The sequence below is a fragment of the Hippocampus bargibanti genome, linkage group LG16 (genome assembly GCF_051943395.1).
Source record: "Hippocampus bargibanti isolate YZ-2025 linkage group LG16, ASM5194339v1, whole genome shotgun sequence".
In the NCBI taxonomy this organism is placed as follows: domain Eukaryota; kingdom Metazoa; phylum Chordata; class Actinopteri; order Syngnathiformes; family Syngnathidae; genus Hippocampus; species Hippocampus bargibanti.
This window is the reverse complement of record NC_142749.1, coordinates 4,850,215-4,870,281: the sequence shown is the minus strand read 5'-3', so window position 1 is coordinate 4,870,281 and position 20,067 is coordinate 4,850,215. Positions and strand designations below refer to the sequence as shown.

General features: G+C 40.4%; 1 protein-coding gene across 11 annotated transcripts in view; it reads left to right on the top strand.

Annotated features, from left to right (window-relative positions):
* Positions 1-12,538, top strand: part of auts2a (activator of transcription and developmental regulator AUTS2 a) — a 357,677-nt gene extending 345,139 nt beyond the window's left edge. For 6 of the 11 annotated variants that reach the window (XM_089017798.1, XM_089017799.1, XM_089017803.1 and 3 more), the window contains 9 exons: positions 764-859; positions 940-1,011; positions 1,323-1,352; positions 2,707-2,778; positions 4,495-4,636; positions 6,878-6,958; positions 7,045-7,128; positions 7,246-7,498; positions 9,143-12,538. In XM_089017798.1, the coding sequence (XP_088873924.1) occupies positions 764-859; positions 940-1,011; positions 1,323-1,352; positions 2,707-2,778; positions 4,495-4,636; positions 6,878-6,958; positions 7,045-7,128; positions 7,246-7,498; positions 9,143-10,370 (2,058 nt within the window). In that variant the 3' untranslated portion in view covers positions 10,371-12,538. The remainder of the gene's footprint in view (positions 1-763; positions 860-939; positions 1,012-1,322; positions 1,353-2,706; positions 2,779-4,494; positions 4,637-6,877; positions 6,959-7,044; positions 7,129-7,245; positions 7,499-9,142) is intronic. The other 5 variants (XM_089017807.1, XM_089017801.1, XM_089017802.1 and 2 more) reach the window with 3 other exon arrangements.
* The last annotated feature ends 7,529 nt before the right edge of the window (positions 12,539-20,067 follow it).

Genomic DNA, 20,067 nt, shown 5'->3' with positions numbered 1-20,067 from the left:
GGAGAAAAAGGAAGCTGTAACTTGGTGCATGAATGTACATGCGTGCATTTGTTAGATTTCATGCAATCATCGTCATCATCCTGAGCTAGCGAATGGATGATGTAATCATTGCACCCATGAGCAAATGTGACTGATAAACAATTGCATCCATGAGTGCTATACATTTGAACTGTTGAGAGATAAACAAGACATTGATACAATTCTCATGAGGTTCTGCCCTTGTAATTTGAGTATTTATTGATCAGTACTGTTTGCACTTGTATGGTTTGTACACAGGAAATGATTAAAAAAAAAAAAACACAACGTATCTATTATTTATTGTACCACGGAATGACAACATAGAATAAATCAAGCTTGATTTTGAAAAAAAATATATATATTGCACCTTGCTCAAAAAAATGGGCGGAGCTTTCTAAATTCGAAACAGTTTCTCTTTTTACACGATTGACGAGAACTTATAATGAGCAGATGATCACATGCTTCTCTAGAAGACAGTTTGTGAAAGTTTCGAACACTTGTTTACTTGGTTTACATTAGCCTTGCACATGTTGCATCATTCAAAAAACACGTTTTTTCCCCTCAAAGCAGTTGGAGTTAGCAAAATCTAATGAGGGTGCAGGGTTTTACTTTCATGTCTTGGTATTTTCGTCGAAAAATAATCATAATAATAAAAAATAAGCCTGTTTGATTTTTGAAGCAGATGCTTGCACATTCTCTTGCATCTTACTTAAATGACGCCCCCACTTCATCTTTTCATCTTCAGCTCTTTCACTCGTATCCACCGGCAATGTCGGGCCTCCCACCCGTCATTCCTCCAACCGGGCCCTTCAGCTCACTGCAGGGGGCCTTTCAGCCCAAGGTAACGCCCCCTCTAAACAAAATAAGAACCTTGTCCTGAATTTTATTTTTTTTACATTTTGTCTGTCTCCTCTTTTCTAGACCTCTAATCCTCTTGATGTGTCATCGAGACCCGGCGCTGTCCCACATACTTTCTTACAAAAGGATCCAAGGGTAAGAAAAAGTCATACATGCCCAATGAATGAAAGATAACAACTGTGATTTAAGGAGAGAATTTAAATTGTAGCAGAAATATTCAAATCTCGGCTCCCGCATTCCTTGTTTTCAATCTCAGGTTATGCATGGGGTACCTAATGTTGTGACTAGTAATTGCATCTTGCTTATTTCATGAAAGTATGTAGTATTTTTAAGCTTGTACAAAAATCACTGAAGGCTTTGAGTTCAGGCTGCAATTTTGTTTTAAGGCCTCTATCCAAAGTAAAATATCTTCATCTGTTTTCCCTTCCCCTGCCTCCTCTGTATAGCTAGCAGATCCATTTCGGCCCATTCTCAGGGTGAGTAATTGATGCTTTGTTCTAGTTTTGCACATTCTGTAGACCTACACCTCTTGTCTTCTGCTCCTCAAAAAACGCCATGATGCCTTCAAGGATTTTGTAATAGCGTAGATTGTGTCCTGATATCAGAAGATGCTCTCATGCTAACTTCTGATTGAGTAAGAACTTAAGACCAGAACACACAGCAAGCTAATATATTTGCTCCAAACTAGCTGGAGAAGAGATTTTAAAATGATTCTCCTGGTCTATAAATCAATGAAAGAACCGCTGATCTACAGACGTGAGTCATTCGGTGGAGCGGAGAGTTCAAAGTCAACATGATGAAGCTGCATTTAGCTGTTATGCTGCACACACATGGAATAAATAAGCCTTCAACAGGACTCAGACCTGCGTTTAAATGTTTTTAAACACAGGTTAAAAATGGTGCTTTTACTGCACTTTGATTATGGGCTTCTGAACATTTTAAATGTGTTTTTTTTCTTTTAGATATTTTCGAAACGTACTCTTCTATTTTTATTTTTTTCCCTTAACTCATTCACTGCCCTTCATAAATTCATTCAGGAATTGAAAATATGGCATAAAGCGCCATTCCCGAATTTGTTTGTTTTTTCTTGTTTGGGTGCCAGTAAAGCGTTGGCTATGGCATCTGACAATGTTTTTTCCCTTCCACAAGGGGCAGCATTTCCTTTTTTTCCATGTTAGCGCCTTGTTCCAGTTTCAGCTGTTGTTAAAATGCTATATAAACCAATAACTATGCATTGCGTTATATTGTGGACAGCCGCCCTCATTTCAAGCTCATATAACTCCAGACCCTTAAAATTCAGGAATTAACTCTTTTTTTAGTGATGAAAGAAGAGAGTCTAAGGTTTCTTACACTGCATTGAATGTTTATGTAGTCCTAAAACTCTATTGTGTGTGTCATGGAATTCGAGTGACAATGATAAAATCTGAAGTGGGCACATTTCTGCATATGTGTGGCAGTGAATGGGTTAATGTGTTTGTCAATGTACATTGTCCTTGTAATTTTTACACATGACTGTTTTCTCTGCTTTGCTTCCAAATGTCATCATCTGTAAACATGTGTAGGTGTTGTCTTTGTTTGAAACACATTGAGTCACCTTGTATATTAAATGTTCTATATAATTAAAACGTTCCAAAGTAAAAAAGAAAAAAAGCTTCTTTTGAGCATAGGAGACATTATACATGAATTTTATGCTGCCTTAACATGACAGTTTTTCTGCAGGTTAGCTTTCCAAAATGATCCATGACATGTTTTCTGCAACTGTAATACTTTGTTATCGTGACACATTCATTTTGTATGATCATAGTATATATTTCTGTCTCCTGCCTTTAGAAGCCCGGAAAATGGTGTGCCATGCATGTCCATACTGCCTGGCAGATATACCACCATCAACAAAAAGTCAAGGTGAGGATTCTTTGGACTTATCTTTCAGAACCAGTCTTGGTAGGGTCTTGTATATGCTTGTCCTTATAAATAGACTAATTGCATATAAAATCCACTATCGGTCCAACTCTACGCATTCATATTTAATGTCTGAGGAAATGGATCACGCTACAGCTTCAAATGTTTTGTCATCCATTTTAAATGAGGGGAAAAGAATCAAAATGACGTACTCTTGCTTCAACTGAATACCATCTGTTTGAACAGTGCATAATTGAGTTAGATATTTTAGTAACCTAATGATACTGCCATATAGGCCACGCCAGGCTATCCTGATCTGATATGTGATCCTTTCAGGAACAGCATTTACAATAATACTAAATCTTATCAGATGACAGGGTTCATGAAACGGATACATGAAAATTTTCATGTAAAATACTTATTTGCATTTCTTTGTGCATTACATTAATGTGGCTAATTACTTTTTATTGCAAACAAAATAGATTGTACCAACTTGCTTTGCCAGAGTTGATGGCGATTGGTATGAAAAATGGTTACTGATTAAAAACACATTTCTGAAATCAATCAGCCTTCATTGAGATTCAGGACCAATTCTACTTTAAAATCTATCTCCATATTTTGGTGACGGTATTATCCGGTTTATAAGGTGTATCCAAAAGGCTTGATTTTCTTCAAAAGATGACCCTGCGCCTTATATGCAGGTGCGTCTTATATGTGAAGTAATGTTGAGTAACGACAGGTTTCGCAACAACTGTCAATAGCCACAGACTCTTTTCCCCCCTGTAGAAGAAGTAGTGCGTAACCACAGCCTCTACTGTAGCGCCTTATAATGTGCTGTGCCTTATATTTGGAAAACTTTTATCATTCATTGAAGATGCAGCTGATAGTCCGGGGCGCCTTATATGGAAGAAGTTTGAAAATACACCATTCATTGGGGGTGTGCCTTATAATCCGATGTGCTTTACACACTGGAAAATATGGTACATTTTAATTGACATACATTTTGGGGGAGCAGGTGAAGAGCAATTTTGATTTAGTAAGCAACTCTAGTTGTGTCACCATTTCAGTGATCTCAAACCCATATTGACATGTTATAGCTGTTTTTGATATTTGTACTCTCCTACTGTATTTTCTGCATTATAAGGCGTGCCTAAAAGCATTACATTTTCTCAAAAGCCGACAATGCACCTGTGTCGTATGTATCAATCAATATCTTTTTTGGAAGTTATGTAGTATATTCTGCAAAGCGCTTTGTTCCATTGATTTTGAAAAGCCTTGCATCATCAACAAAGCTATTCCTTTTAGCGTATCCTCATCTATTGGATCCATAGTACACCCGCAGACACTATTGTAGCTTCTATCTATGTGCCGTATGCAGTGTGCCACATCGATGAAAACACTTTTAAAATAGACCATTTATTGAAAGTGTGCCTTTTAATCTGAAGCACCTTATAGTGCAGAAAATGCGGTACATTTGGGTGAGGCGTGTAGTCTGAAGATATCCAACTCCGTTTCCACTGCTATGACACAGCTGGATTGTGCTAAAAATGTCAATTGTGTCAGATGAATAATGCAGTGTAAATCCAGTCTTCAGATTTTTGGGGGAGTTCTTTAAACGCAATGAAATGTGACTTTGTCTATATTGAGTATATAAATAAAATACAGCAATTCCGGTGAAATTAAGCATTTTACATGTTTCTCTGTGTTGGTGTCTTCCAGCAGCAGATGCAGGTCGACCCTCACAAGTTAGACTTTGGCCTCAAGCCCGAGTTCCTGAGTCGACCTCCAGGCCCGAGCCTCTTTGGTGCCATCCATCACCCCAGTGACCTGGCACGACCTGCCACGCTCTTCTCAGCTGCAGGTGAGAATGTGTTACAGCACGAGTGACATGTGAGATGACATCATGGACTTTATATTCTAAACACTAAAAATAATCAGATTAAAAACATCATGTGCACAGATGTCCAAGATTATGGCAATGTCCTTTTCAGGGAAAAAAACACATTTGGACAGGAACTAAAACTTGAGTGGTGGAGCCACTGTCTAATTTGAATTTAGATAAAATACACAAGATTAACTGGCTGGCATGTGATGTTAAAAATGGATTCTGCTCTATTCATTTTACCTTTGGTGTACATTTTTGAAAATGACACTACATATCAGAAATTACTTCATAAAAACAATCATTTGTTAGTTGCGCTATCGACTGCAAATGCTGTATAGTGTTTATATCTTATGTCTGTGTAAGCTCTCAGTCGTACAGGAGTGGTCCATCGATGAGAAGGTTTCTTCAGCCGTCATCTGTACAAAAGTGAACCTTTATATCTTATGCATGTTAATGAGTTGATATAAAAGCAGGACTGCAGAGTGAGGTAAAGCTCAAGGCATCTGCTTTACATAAACACACAGCATGAGTGACTTGAAACTTGATTTTTCAAAGGTGCCCAAGAATTTCAAACATTTTCACTGTCTCCGTCTCCAATCGAGAAAGTATGCGGTGGGCATGCAGTCTTCAAACTGCATCCTTTAGCATTCATGAAATGCAGTTTTAGATTGTTTTGGTGCTTTTCAAACTATGCTACAGTGAACAAGTTATTAGTGTGCACTATGCATAGTGACACCTTTCATTTTTTTATAGTCACATATGATAATATTGGTAGTTTTTTTATTCTGTTTTTTCTGCTCTTTCTCTACTGTCACCTTTATAAATGAAATATAAAAAAATAATAGATTTATCTTCTATGAAGTTGAAGGTTGTGTAGTTAAAAAAAGATTATACAGCAGCTCACCTCCCCCTATGCAGACGAGTACCGGATTTTCCGATGTATAAGCCGCACCCAAAAGCCTTCATTTTCCTTCAAAAGATGACCCTGCGCCTTATACGCAGGTGCGCCTTATATGTGAGGTAATATTGAGTCACTCAAATACCGTCAGCAGCCACGGACTCCATTTCCCTCTTTAGAAGAAGAAGCGCGTAACCCCAGCCAGCCTGTGCTGTCGCACCTTATAATGTCGTGTACCTTATATTTGGAAAACTTTTGTATATTTCTCTTTGAAAAACTTTTTTTATTCATTGACGCTGCGCCTTATAGTCCGGTGCGCTTTGTATATGGAAAAGGTTTTTGAAATGACACCATTCATTGACATTGCACCTCATACTCCAGTACACCTTATACCCCGGAAAATAGGGTAAATAAAATATATATATATAAAACGGCATTGCTGAGGTTTGGTGGCATGTGTCATTTGACCAGATGAATTCAAAGATTTTGCAATTTCCATTGTATTACTTTAACCCTAACCCTAAAAAGGTAAATCTTACTCTATCCGAGTCCCCATCAATTGGTCATACGCTTTAAATAATTCTTAGAAGGATAATTAGGATTTGCGCCTTATACTCCGGTGAGCCTTATACACCGGAAAATACGGTCGTCACTACATTAGACGCTGAACCAGGCGGACGGGTGACCAACTAGTTAGCACATCCTCCTCACCGCACAGAAGTGCAGGGTTCAATTCCAGCTGTGGCCTTCTTTTTGTTTGCATGTTTTTCCCACGCCTGTATTTTCTCAAACGACTGCAGTTTTCTCCCAGGTTCCAAAACATACATTACAGGCTAATGGAACACTGCAAATTATTCATGGGTGTCATTGTGACATGCCAACGGTTATTTGTCTAATTTGTGCTCTGTGATTGGTTGGTAACCATTTCAGGGTGACCCCCGCCTACTGTCCAAAGTCAACTGGGATATGCTCCAGGACAACCATTCCCTCGTGGGGATAAACAAATTAGACAATGGGTTATTGGATGAAACACACTAAACCATGATGGATTTAAATATGATACTTTGTGTTCACAGGAAATTAACAATGGCATCTTCAACATTGGACAAAAAAATACTGTGTAAAAACACACCAAGTTACAATTTGCGATATTTGGTATATGCATATGGCACCAGGAGTTCCACTGAACCAGATATTGTTCCACTATCACGTCAGCTGAACTGATCCAAACTGATCTAGAAACAGAGTATTATTTAAATCAAGATGAATCTTGGAAAAAGTAAAAAAACAAAGCTCAACTTTTTAAACTCCCTTCTCAGGTCCAACACACCCATCAGCAGGTCCCTTCAGCCATCCACCGCACCACCCTGCTAACTTCCTCACCCCAGGACCTCACTTAGGTAGGAGTGCCTGCTTCTCTCTGAACATGAAATAAGAAAATTTGCTCATAGCATCACAGTCAAGCTAACATTTCATCTCTTTTCAGAACCTTTCAGTCGGCCGCCTTCCTTCGGCGGGCTGGGAGCTCTCAGTTCATCAGCGTTCGGAGGACTGGGAAATCCAGCACTAAGTGAGTTTTATCCTCATGAATATAAGTTGCCTTAAAGGGTATTTTAAAAGAAACATGTCTGCGTAGCATTTGAGATATGCATTTAACTTGCGTCCTGCTGTGCTTTTCCGTGTGTTGAATCCCTGACAGCGGCCAACTCGATGTTCGGCCATAAAGATGGCCCCAACTCACAGCAGCACTTTGTTGGCGGTCCCAACAGCAACCATCAGGAGCCCTGGAACCGCCTTCACCGCACCCCTCCTTCCTTTCCTACACCCCCGCCTTGGCTGAAACCTGGAGATTCGGAGAGGAGCGCTTCGGTCAGCTCGCATGAGAGAGACAGGGATTCTGAAAAACGGGATTCCATTAGCAGTAAAGATGACAAAGACAGGTGGGTTTTCTGGAAACTAAAGCAGTGTGTTTCACACCAAGGTTATTGTAGTTAACAAAAACGAACAAAGTAATGACAACTAAAATTTAAAAAAAATGTGAACAAACATGAATCAAAATAAGAGTACTGTATTTTCTGGTGTATGAGGCGCAACCAAAGGCCTTCATTTTCTTCAAAAGATTACCCTTATACGCCGGTGCGTCTTATATGTGAAGTAATGTTAACAGGTCTTACAAATATGTACTGTCAGCAGCCAGCGACTCCATTCCCCCCCTGTAGAAGAAGTAGTGCATAATCCCAGCCTCTACTGTAACGCTTTATAATGTGATGTGCCTTATATTTGGAAAACTTTGATATACATGTATTTATATATTATATTTGTAGAACTTTTTTCATTCATTGGCGGTGCACCTTTTAGTCCAGTGCGCCTAATATGTGTAAAAGGTTCAAATATACACCATTTGGGGTGTACCTTATACTCCAGTGTGCCTATACAATGGAAAATACGGTACTTGAAAAAATATTTTTTTTTTAAAACTTAACGCTTTTTCATATTTGGAAAAATAACTAAAACCAGATTTAATTAAAGCAAGAATGAATAGTTTTTATTTTCTATATTAATTTCAAATATGAGTTTCAAATTTTATTTGAAATCGATTAATTTCCGAAATGACTGTGCGGCCGTACAGAAAGGTTTACGTTACTTTATTGCGCAATACAATTTCACTTATTTTTATTTTGCCTTGCACTTGATACATACTTTGATTCGAGCTACACTGTGTATTTTTAGCACACAAATGGCAATCAAAATATCACATTCACATTTGTAAGAATGTTGCCAGTTTGTAATAGCGAGGGATGAGTTTTTACCCAGTCATTCAAAAAATGCCTGACGATGCATTGTCGTAAATTTTTTAAAGAGCCGAACTATACAAGGTCATTAAAGAATGATTACTATATACAGTGAGACCTCAATTTACGAACTTAATTGGTTCCCAGACAGTGTGTAAGGCGAAAAGTGTGTATCTCAAAAAAAAATTTCCCATAGGAAACCATTAAAATGGGAATACTCCGTTCCGGGGTTTCCATAAAATATACTTTTCAACTAAATAAGCCTTAAAACTACACACAACATACCTTATTCTATCTATAATAAATGTGCTATTGTATTGTAATGAAGGAAATACACTCAATTGTATCATAAAGTCACTTTATTTACATTTGTGATGGTCATTTATGGCTTGATGGAATGGCGTTGGAGGTCGAAGGTCAAAGGGAATTGCTGTTTGGAAAGAGAGGCGCATTACATGAGGACTGTAATTAAAGAAATAAACTGTGCTGTAAAATAAAGTTTTATTTACCTTTTTGGTGGTCGTTGATGGCTTATGGAAGGAGAGTCACCTTCCATAAGGACTGATGGTAACTTAACCTCTGGTGCTGTTCAGTGTGTATTATGAAAACAGTGCTTATTATAAGGTTTCATTTTCATAAATTTGACGTTTGTAACACGAAAAGTTTGTAAGTTAAGGGGAAAAGTTTGTAAGTTAAGGTGTTTGTAAGTTGAGGTCTCACTGTACCTGGTTGTACCAAAAAAACCTGCATGACATCCTTTCTTTCCTCATGATGTGTCTTTTGTGTCTCAAGGGATTCTGTGGAGAAACGTCACCCGAGCCACCCTTCCCCGGTCCCAGTGAACCCCATCGGTCTTCTCGGTCACAGTCGTCCTCCCGAGCACCATCGGAACCACCTGCCTCCATCCTCTGGAGACCCGCAGAGAGACAAGGAGAACAAGGCCAAGGACAGAGAAAGGGAACTTCCAGACTCTTGGAAAGACAGCAGCACAGACGACCACAAGCTCAAAGAGAACCCACACGGCGAGAAGGACGCGCCGGCGATCCATGACGGGAGAGTATCAGAGGACAAAGTGGCCAACAGAGGCACGACTTCGCCCTACATCAGACAGACGAGTCTGGAACGTCCCAACGGCGGCCTGAGCAGGGAGCTTGTGGAGAAGAAGGGAGAGCTGCCGTTTGAGCACAAGAAGAACAGCGAGGTCAAAGTGAAAGAGGAACGTAAGGAGGATCAAGATGGATCGGCAGAGAAAACGAGCGAGCACCCGTTGGCGTCCTCCACGCCGAACCTCCATCCTCCGTCTTCGATGCCGATGCCAATGGGCATAGCAGGTGTTCATCCACTCAACAACATGAGCGGTCTTGAGAGAACTCGAGTGGTGGCGCCCTTCATGGGCATCAGCCCCATCCCGGGGGCCGAACGTTTCCCCTACCCCGCCTTCCATTGGGATCCCATCAGGGACCCTTATAGGGCACTGGACATTCACCGACGGGACCCTCTGGCGAGGGATCTGTTGCTCAGGAACGATCCCCTCCACCGGCTGACAGCCCCTCGCCTTTACGAGGCCGAACGTTCCTACAGGGAGCGCGAGCCTCACGACTTTCATCGCGAGCACTTGCATCCCCTCGCCTTGGAGCAGAGGAGGGAGCACGAGCGCGCTCACTTGGAGGAACGCGAGCGACTCCTGAGAGAGGACTTTGAACACGGCCGCATTCACCCCGCCATGCACCACCCGGGCCTTGACGGACATCTACCCCACCACGCCCAAGGCCTCATGGGTCCGGGACTCCCGGGTATGCACTACTCCAGGGTCAGCCCTTCAGCCGCTGCTGCAGCGGCCGCAGCCGCCGCCGCCCACCAGAACAGTATTCTGAATAAAACTCCGGCCACCGCCTCCCTCAGCGCCCCGCCTCCCCTTATCCCCACATTGGGCAACAGGCCAGGCTCGCCGAGACGGACTGCCCCCCTGGCCACCGATATTCGAGACAGACCTCCTCACAAGGACATTGAGGCACGGTGAGCTTGGACCTTGCTCACGGGAACACCACCTAGCACTTAGCTTCGGGCAACGCAAGACATATGTAACATAGCTGTGAATAACTAGCGAACACACGTCCGCACAAGAAACTGATTTTGTCAGGACGCTAATCACAGAAACAAACTTTTGATTTTTCACACTCTCTTTTCTCCCTTTCCAATATTGCTCCAGCTTTGTTTGTGTGCGCGTGCATGTGTGTTTATATATGTGACCGTATGTGTCCATTCTTTCTATTTTACAGTAAAGTAAAGTGAGATCTTGGAATGTACAGCTACTTTAGCACTGACGGACCGCAAAAGTGTGTAGATAATATGTACAGTCACTGTGCTTGCTTTGTATGGATCATGGTACAATTATGCAAAAGGGTGATATGAAAGCTTTACTTTGGACAAATGTACATAGAGATGTATTTAGGCGGTGATTCAGAATGTGCTTTTTCAAAATGTTTGTCTCTTTTTTTTTTTGATTGACGCAGCAAATTGGCATTGTACCAGAGACCCCTTGTTCTACTATGCAACAAGTCTGGCCGCCCACTATCCATCACCACTGGTCTTTATCAATGAAGGACAAAAAAACAAAACAAAAACGGGTAGTCTCCCCACAACCTTAATGTGCTTTTCAAATGGCTTGCCCAATGAAGACAGCTCCAAACGTCAAATGAGGCATTGCTAACCGATATTGTTTTGCCAAGTACAGTGATACCTTGTCTTACGAACGCTTTAGCTGACGACCCTTTCGCCTTATGAACATTAAATTTGCGAGAATATAATCTTGGCATATGAACTAGTTTTCGGGACACACGGAGAGCTACGGTGGCTGGCGGACTAGTTTTTGGCGGAAGAACACCAAACCACACAGCCGAACAGCGCCACTGTGGCTGCCGGACTACTTTTCCAAACCCCCTTTCTCTGAGTGCATACGTGGCATATGTAGTTTGTTATCAAGGATACATTTGCTATTATGGGATCGAAAAAGAACCCACCACAAGCTAGTGTTCAGCCGAAGAGGACACAAAACAAAATTATGTTCGAGCAGAAGAAGGAGATCATCGACAAACACGAACGAGGTATGCGTTTGTGTGACTTAGCGTCCCAGTACCAGTATGCTAAGTCGACCATTGCTACGTGTGGCTAAGGGTGTTTCGTGTTGTCTAAGCAACGGTCTCATAGAAGAGGTTGAAAAACTTCTGTTGATTTCAATTAACGAAAAGCAGCTAGCAGGGGATAGTGTGTGAGGGTATAATCGCCGAGAACGCACGGCAACTTCACTTGGATATCATCACAAGGCAACTACATCAACGACCATCACAAACGTAAATAAAACAACTTCATTATACAGTCAACTTTATTTCTTTAATTACAATACAATAGCTCATTTATTATACATAAAATAAAGAATATTTTGTGTAGTTTTAAGGCTTATTTAGTAGACATTTATGTTTTACTGGGAACTGAAAATGGATTATTCTCATTTTTTATGGTTTCCTATGGGAAATTAATGTTTGGAAGACACACTTTTCGCCTTACACACACTTTCTGGGAACCAATTAAGTTCGCAAGCTGAGGTATCACTATACTTTGTTAGGACAATCCAAAAGACAATACATGTATTGTATTTTAAAGAAATTGTGTACAATAGAACAATTGTGAAGACCATCTAAAATTAACATGGCTGTGGGGAGAATGCATAATTGTAACTAAGGCAGCAGTTCGCTCCACAGAAGGCGTGTAAAGTACATGTTTTTGGAACTAGATTCTGGTGGTGTATTCATAGTGCTTTCTTTTGTTGTGGTGCTTACAAAAAAAGCAAACAATGGAAATTTTGTTTCTAACAAGAAGATAGCTATTTTAGTAGTCCACCGGAGTTTTAGTTGTGCGCTTCGATCTCGGTGAACATTTCGTGCAGTGTTATTTTACTTCAATAGAAAAATGTTACATCAGAGCCATCGTGGTTAGTTGATGTGTATTGCAAAAAAAAGATTGTTTAAATTGTTTTTTTTGCTTTTAACTTGTACAGGTAAAAAAAAGCTGAGTTTTTGTAGATCATGTACAAAATTGTCGAAAAAATTAAGTGACTGAATCTTCAGCATGCCCCTCATTTAAACATGTGTTATGTAAATTGTGCCATGTTATTAAAAAATGTGTATTGAATTTGTCTTGGGAGTTTTACTTACATTGCTGATTCTATTTCTTCAAAAGAAAAAACAGTTCCTTATCCTATCCCGAATTCTGAGATTAAAGTCAGAATTTTGCCAACCGTATTTTTTTTCTTCAGTGGCCCTAATCCTCTTCCGTACCGAAGTGCTTCTGATTAACTAAAAGAAATTACATTAAGATGTAGTATTATGGAAACGAGGATGATGCCTATGAATTAACTGCTGATGAAAGTTGTTCCTGGAAAAGTGTTTTTGAGGCTAGTGGATAGGAACGTCCATTTTTGTAGTCACAGATTTGATCCAATGTGAGAGTATATTTCATCCTGGTCAAGGGACACTTGTATTTTTAACATCTCTTGTCATTGTGGCAAATATATTTAGAGTTTGTAAACTCATTACAATGGTGGGTGAGTTGAATTTGAAGGATTGCAGGACACAAACAAACAATAATGGACAAAATGCAAAGTCACATAGAAGGACAATAAAATACAAATTTATAACTTGTTGACTGTGAGGCGTCATTAAATTGGTCCACAATAACATAAATGATTGTGATGGTTAACACAAGGACCCATTGATCAGGTATGTTCAAAAACGACATGTCACACAGCAGCTGCCTTCAGATGCTCTATATACTTATACGGCGCTTTTAGCTTCAGTGTTGGATTTAGTAAATTGTTTTCGATATATAATCTCTAGAAACGTCCACATGCCTGAGGATTGAACTGCACTCAGACATCAGCGTCAAAAAGTGTAGACAGTGTTGGTGACTTTTTTCCACTAGGGGGTGACAGTGTACTGTGAATCCATACAGAATTTGAGCAGGGCTGCTATCTGGTCATGAAAAAAATCTATAGAGTGCATGAAATAACTTGTATTAGTCTCACAATGGAGAAATCCACAGTTTACAGCAGCAAAGTTATGAAAGAACGAGGAAAGAAAAAAAGATGTGTTATTAAAACAACAAATACGTTCAGTAATTGGAAAAAAAGTCTATAAATTCAATTCTTTTCAACCCTTTACTATACATCGGGAGCCTCAAACTCCGCTGGAGGCGGAGTCTGGGTGAGGCTGGGCCGCATCGGTTTTTCCACAAGAAAATCACAGATAAAATATTCCAATGTTCTCGAAATCTTGATTTTTAACACACAAAAAAATTAAACGAAAAATGAATAAAAAAATAAATTAACCAATAATAAATAAATAAAATATTTTATTGATCATAAGGCAGTTACAGACGACTGAAAAAAAACAAAGGAAAACTAATTATTTTAATAAAGTTTCAAATGTCTATATTCACAGTTCTTTAACCTTTAACTTTCTTAACATAAAGAGAATATTGAACATTAACTGTCCTAAACATTGCTTATCTTGCCTACTTGTTCAGCTCCACACACAAGTTTCATTCATATCAATCATGCGGGCCGCATGATTGATATACATTAATCTTTCATATGGCCCGCGGGCCGCGGTTTGAGACCCCTGCTATACATGGTCAAAAAAATAAATAAATAAACTGCCCGATACGACTGGGATTGGCTTTAGCAACCCTGTGACCAAAAGGTCTGGCAATAGATAGTCATAAAAAAAGTAAACGACCATGTATAGTAAGGCTTTTTTTAGCCAAAAAGGGCATTTTTGACATGGAAAAAAAACAAGCGTTTTCATCCATAAAAATAGTTAATGTTTTTTGGGCTAAAAATACCTTACAATGTATTTTTATGGTAGCTTTGTACCTTGTACGCCTTACTGTACAAAGTTGTTTTTTCGGCCTAGAAGAAACGGCTTACTGTATATGGTCGTTTATATGACCATGTAATAAAGGCGTTTTTAAGCACAAAAAACGACCATTAAGACATTTTGAGCTCGAAAAAAAGCACCATTTATAGGAAGGCGTTTTTATCACGAAAATAAATTGATCATGTATAATAAGGCATTTTTAGCATGAAAAAAACGACCATGTATATAGTAAGGGGCTTTTCTCACGACAAAACCCCCACAATGTATGTATGCCATTTTTAGCCCAAAAATTATGACTACGTGTAGTAAGGCATTTATATCCCGAAAAAAACGACCATGTATAGTATGCTTTTTTTCATGCTTAAAATGCCTTACCTTTACATGGTTGTTTTTTTTCGGGTCAAAAACGCCTTAGTACACATTGTTGTTTTTTTGGGCCAAAAACACCTTATTATATACATGGTCATTTTTTTTCTTGTGCTTAAAACGCCTTACTATACATGGTGGGTTTTTTTTCCATGCTAAAGAGCCTTATTAAACGTGGCTGTTTTCTTTCGGATCAAAAACGCCTTGCTATACATGGTAATGTTTTTTTCAGGGAAAAAACACCTTACGAGACATTGTCGTTTTTGTCTTGCTAAAAACACCTTACTCTGAATGGTTGTTTCTCTCAGGTTAAAAACGCCTTACTATACATGGTCATTGTTTTCACGCTGCTATACAAATTCTGAAAGGCACACAACAAAAAGGTCTTTCCATACCTGGTAATTCAAAAAAAGCAGGAAATGCAAAACTCGCAGGTGATGTCCAAGACCAGATTTGAACACAGAACCCCAGGGCTGTGTGCGAGGATAGGAAGCACTCGACCAGAGATGCACTACATTGTTACGGTTACAAATTGTCACGCCTTACCATACATGGTCTTTTTGTGGGTTAAAAACGCCTTAGGATACATGGTTGTTTTTTGGGGGCTAGAAACTCCTTACTATACATGGTCTTTTTTCAGCTAAAAATGCCTTAATATGTACATGATCGTTTTTTTAGGCTAAAACGCTGATATACATGGTCGTTTTTTTTCAAGTTAAAAACTCCTTACTATACATGGTCATTGTTTTCGCGTTGCAATACAAATTCTGAAAGTAACACAACAAAAAGGTCTTCCAATGCCTGGTCAAAATAAGTAGGACATGCAAACCTTGAATGTCCAAGACCCAGATTAGAACATAGACCCTGGTGCAGGTATGCCAGGACAGGAACCACGCGACCAGAGATGGACCAGTTTGAAGTGGCTACAAATAGTCCCACCCTTACCATACATGGTCATTTTTTGGGGGCTAAAAACGCCTGACTTTACATGTTCTTTTTTTAGGCTAAAAACGCTGTATGATACATTGTCGTTTTTTGGGCTAAAAACGGCTCACTATACATGGTGTTTTTTTTCTTGCGAAAAACGGCCTACTCTACACCAGGGGTGTCCAAAGTCAGTCCTTGAGGGCCACCATCGTGCCTGTTTTCCAGCTCTCCCAGGAGCAACGCACCTGATTCAAATCATCAGGACCATTTTGATGCTGCTTCAGAGCTGGCTGATGAGCTGATCATTTGAATCAGGTGTGTTCTTATCCAACCGTTTAAGCGGTTTAGCGGTTGGGACTGTTGTTCTCATTTTGATGATTGCTTTCGATGTAGTGCTACTCCATTGATGTGGTGCTACTCCATTGAACATTTCTCTTCTTTTTGACTATGAAAATACTGCATCTCAATCCATCGATGAAAAGCTATAAAATATGGAATTATGACATCTCTATTTACACGATTAGTACCAACATGTCACTTGAACGCGCCTGGCCTTTTTCATGATGCAATGATGCCCTCATTATATTTATCATTCTGAACACCAGGTGGCAGAAGTTCACGGTGTAGGCAGACAGTGGGTAAGAAAGCCTGTCAGTGGATATTCCAGCAGGTAGGACTTCCTGCCATCTCACCTGACCTGATGAGAACCAGTCTGACTGGTTGACTTCCTGTGACCCATCAATGTAATGCTCACTATTCGCCCGGACTGACAGAACACGGCACATGTGGTCTGACTGGAAGAACAGCGAACAGCGCAGCGTGGGGCAGACACTCCTTGTTCAAGGGTTTTAAGATCAAAGGAAGAAAATGAAACCTTGGATCCTCCCAACCTCAACCTCTGGCAGCCTTTCTTTATTTAAATGTAAACACGGGACGTTATCTGTTGACGCTGACACACTCCTGTGCCGCATCACATTAGATGAACAAACAAGAACATCTGATGGTTGGGTGGCATTGCAAACAATGGCTGAATCGGGGTAAAGAATTTGTGAATAAATATGTGTAGCTTACCACCTTCGGAGTTAGCATAAAACATCAGCACTGCCTGTTCATGCTGGTAAAAAGGCAATTAAAAGAGAATGCAAACACCCCCGCTGACAATAAGGCTAATCACATCCAAACAAATATGCTCCTAAACAACACTTTCAAGTGTATAAAAGCATCTCGTTCTGGGCAGTAAATTCCCTCTGATGTTCCTCCTACCCCCACAGAAAAAAAAGACACACCCGATCACAAAAATAAATAAATACATTTTAAAAAGCCAGCACTCCCTCTTCCCCTGTAGCCGGATTACGCTCAGGCCTCTCAAGCAGAGTTCATCGTTAGTTGAATTGTTAAATGAGGGTAGGACATCTAAGAGGCCGGGGGGGTAGGGTGCAGGATTGTGGGTGTTGAGGGTGACTCAATTCTGGGAAAGAATGAGATGGAAAAACCACATGACAAATCCCCTGCCCAACACAAGTCACAGCACAACACATATGAAACAATCTGTTACAAAGATGGCTCCAAATGGATGAGAAAACGATACATGTAATCACAAATCAGTGCAGAGAAGAAGTTAAGCGTCAGATAAGCTTTTATCTGTTGGACGTCAGCGCAGTGGAAAACATACTGCGACGACCAATTGGGGTGCAGAACACTTCCATCCAAAATGAGCAGTTCCAGATCACTTTTTTATCCTCCCACATTACTACTTGTTGATGATATAGCACATTTTGCTCAACGTTTAGCAGGAAGGATCGACTTACGTCTACTTTCAAGGCTTTGCTGGTGAGGATACTGTACATGATATTACGTTCACTGGAAGTGAAAATGCAAGATAAAATGCGGATGGTCTCCATTCTTGAGATACTCCCACTCATGGGGTAACATTTTTATAAGAGAAGAAGATAAAGAGGCTACTCAGTGTACAGTGGAATGACGTTCCTACGGAGGCGATGAATAATCCACATGGGTATGTCGGAAAAATGATGAGAAGAGATGAAATGAGATGAGATAACCTTTATTTGTCTCACATTGGAGAAATTCCTATTTCACAGCAGCAAAGTTATGAAAGAAAGACAAAAGGACAAACAAAATCTAGGAGCTGCTGTAAAGGCAGCCACTCTTGCGGCGCCATCTTGAAGTCAAAACAACAACAAAACAAAAAAACAAAATAGCAAATAATATGACACATAAAAGACACAGTTATTCAATCGTAAGCACTTTTCTGCATCCTCTTTGCTGTATGAAGCAGTTACAGATGAAAGAGGAGAGGATCAACGTGTCGTTTTCAACAGTCGACGGGACGTCATGTTAAAATGTGCACGCTTGCTACAAGCTAAGTTTTGAAAGCAAACATGAAGGATTGATGAAAAGAGATTGTCTCACATCTCCTGTCCGACATAATCCGCTTCAATTCCAAGCCGCGACTCGCAGATACACATACGCATCGTGCTCTTTCTCATCGTCGGCTCCTCAAGCCAAGCATCCGTCCAGCCGCAGACAGTCCCACAGCACCAACCTCTCCACTGAACAAAGTGGAGCGATGAAAATGTTGCCAAAGCATAATGAAACACAATCACCTCAGAGCTGTCCAACGATGACAGTCAAATGGCACCAACATTTGTCCCAATCAAAAACAGTGATGGCCATTTTGTGCGGCCGAAAATCCGCAGTATCCTCCTTTATGAATGTCGTGGCCATAAATGCTGAAAAACAATCGGCATCCAGTCCACGCGACACAACAGCAACACAAGGTGACAAAAGAAAACAGAAAAACAACACAATAAATAAACAAGAAAGGCTACTGAGAGGACTTGCTGAAGCTGCCAACTCGGGCACCATCTATATTGCTAGCTAGCAATATAGCTAATATCTAGCTAGCGCGATAGTTAGCTAGGTAGCTAGCGCGATAGCTAGCTAGTTAGCTAGCTAGTTAGGTCTAAAGAGATAGCTGGATAATTTTAATTTAATTTTTTTCTAATTTTTTTTTGTACTCATACACATACTCTGTGTAAGCTCTCAGTCGTACAGGAGTGGTCCATCAATGAGAAGGTTTCTTCAGCCGTCATCTGTACTTTTTGAAGGTGTCGGACGTTTCGCCTCCTATCCAAGAAGCTTCGCCAGCAAACTAAAGTCTGACTGGTCGTATCGGCCCTATTTATATATCCCTAATGTCCAGACATGGCGGCGCCGGACACAGCTATGATAGGTCCCTACTCTCAGGTTGGGGGGAGCAGAGGACCACTCCCTGTGGCCCCACTGATTGTTCCTACATTCCTGACTAACGACTGGCCTATTTGCCCCACTCCCACCGGTATCACCTCATCAGCATTACGAATGTTGCCTGGTGTATAGTGCAGGTGCAGAATGTGAATGCTAAAATGAAATATCACAACATGTTCGGTTTAGAAGGAAGACCACAGGCAGGTCCCTGCGCAGAGGCAAGAATGAAAAAAATAAGCTTTCACCTTCACAGACACACAATGTGATACGAGTGAGCGGATAATTGGATTCACTGTTTATCACACTTGATTAAAGTCACATTACCACTCAAACTATATCCCTTCAGAAATGCTGTTTTAGGATATCCTCCTCCTCTCCTCTTCTTCCTCACATAAAGGTATAAAATGCGGATTGCACTGCCCTGAATGTGATCAGACAATGAAACGTATCTTAATCCTATAGATTTTTTTTCCCTCTCATTACATTCGAGCCATCCGCACGGTTTTCGTCGGAGTGACCTTCACCGACCCGACATAAGTGCGGCCCTCATTAGTTCCGAGTTTCAGCTCAAACGGAGCAGACAAATGAGCTTTAATTACGACTGCAGCGCTCCCCCCCTCCTTCTTTTTCTCCTAACAACCAGTCAGCTCACTCACGTCTATCCTGCTGTTATGAAAATGAACTTGTATGTAGAAAGTGGCCATTGGTTGTGTGTGCGAATTTTGACCTTCTCAAAACAGCTCCGGAGACAGAAGTGACTGCCGGAGTGAGATAGGAGGATAATTCATCCTGCAGCAAATACCGAGAATGAAACTGGATTGCGTTCTTGTATATCTTGTGTATCTTGTGTTTGATATGTTCGCACAGCTCAGGTCAGAAAGCGTACAGCGTAATAATCATTGTGTTTCCCTTTCATTAATTTTTCATGAATAGAAGTCACTGTAGTTTATCCAATTATGTTCAAACTGATATTATTTACTGGCTTGAGTCGCCACGGATAGTGATACAACAGTGTCACTGTTTCATTGTCTGTCCAAAATCCATAATGGCGCCTGAGTAGGCAGCCGTCAGCAAGTGCTCTCACGTCCTTGCTTATTTTTGTATTTTCGTTTGTCATTTTGTGTTGTTGTGCATGGTGTGGAACAGATAAGATTGTTTTTTTCAGCAGTTTTGGCCATGACATCCATCAAAACTGTGCTGAGCGATTGCATCTTTTCGCCAGCA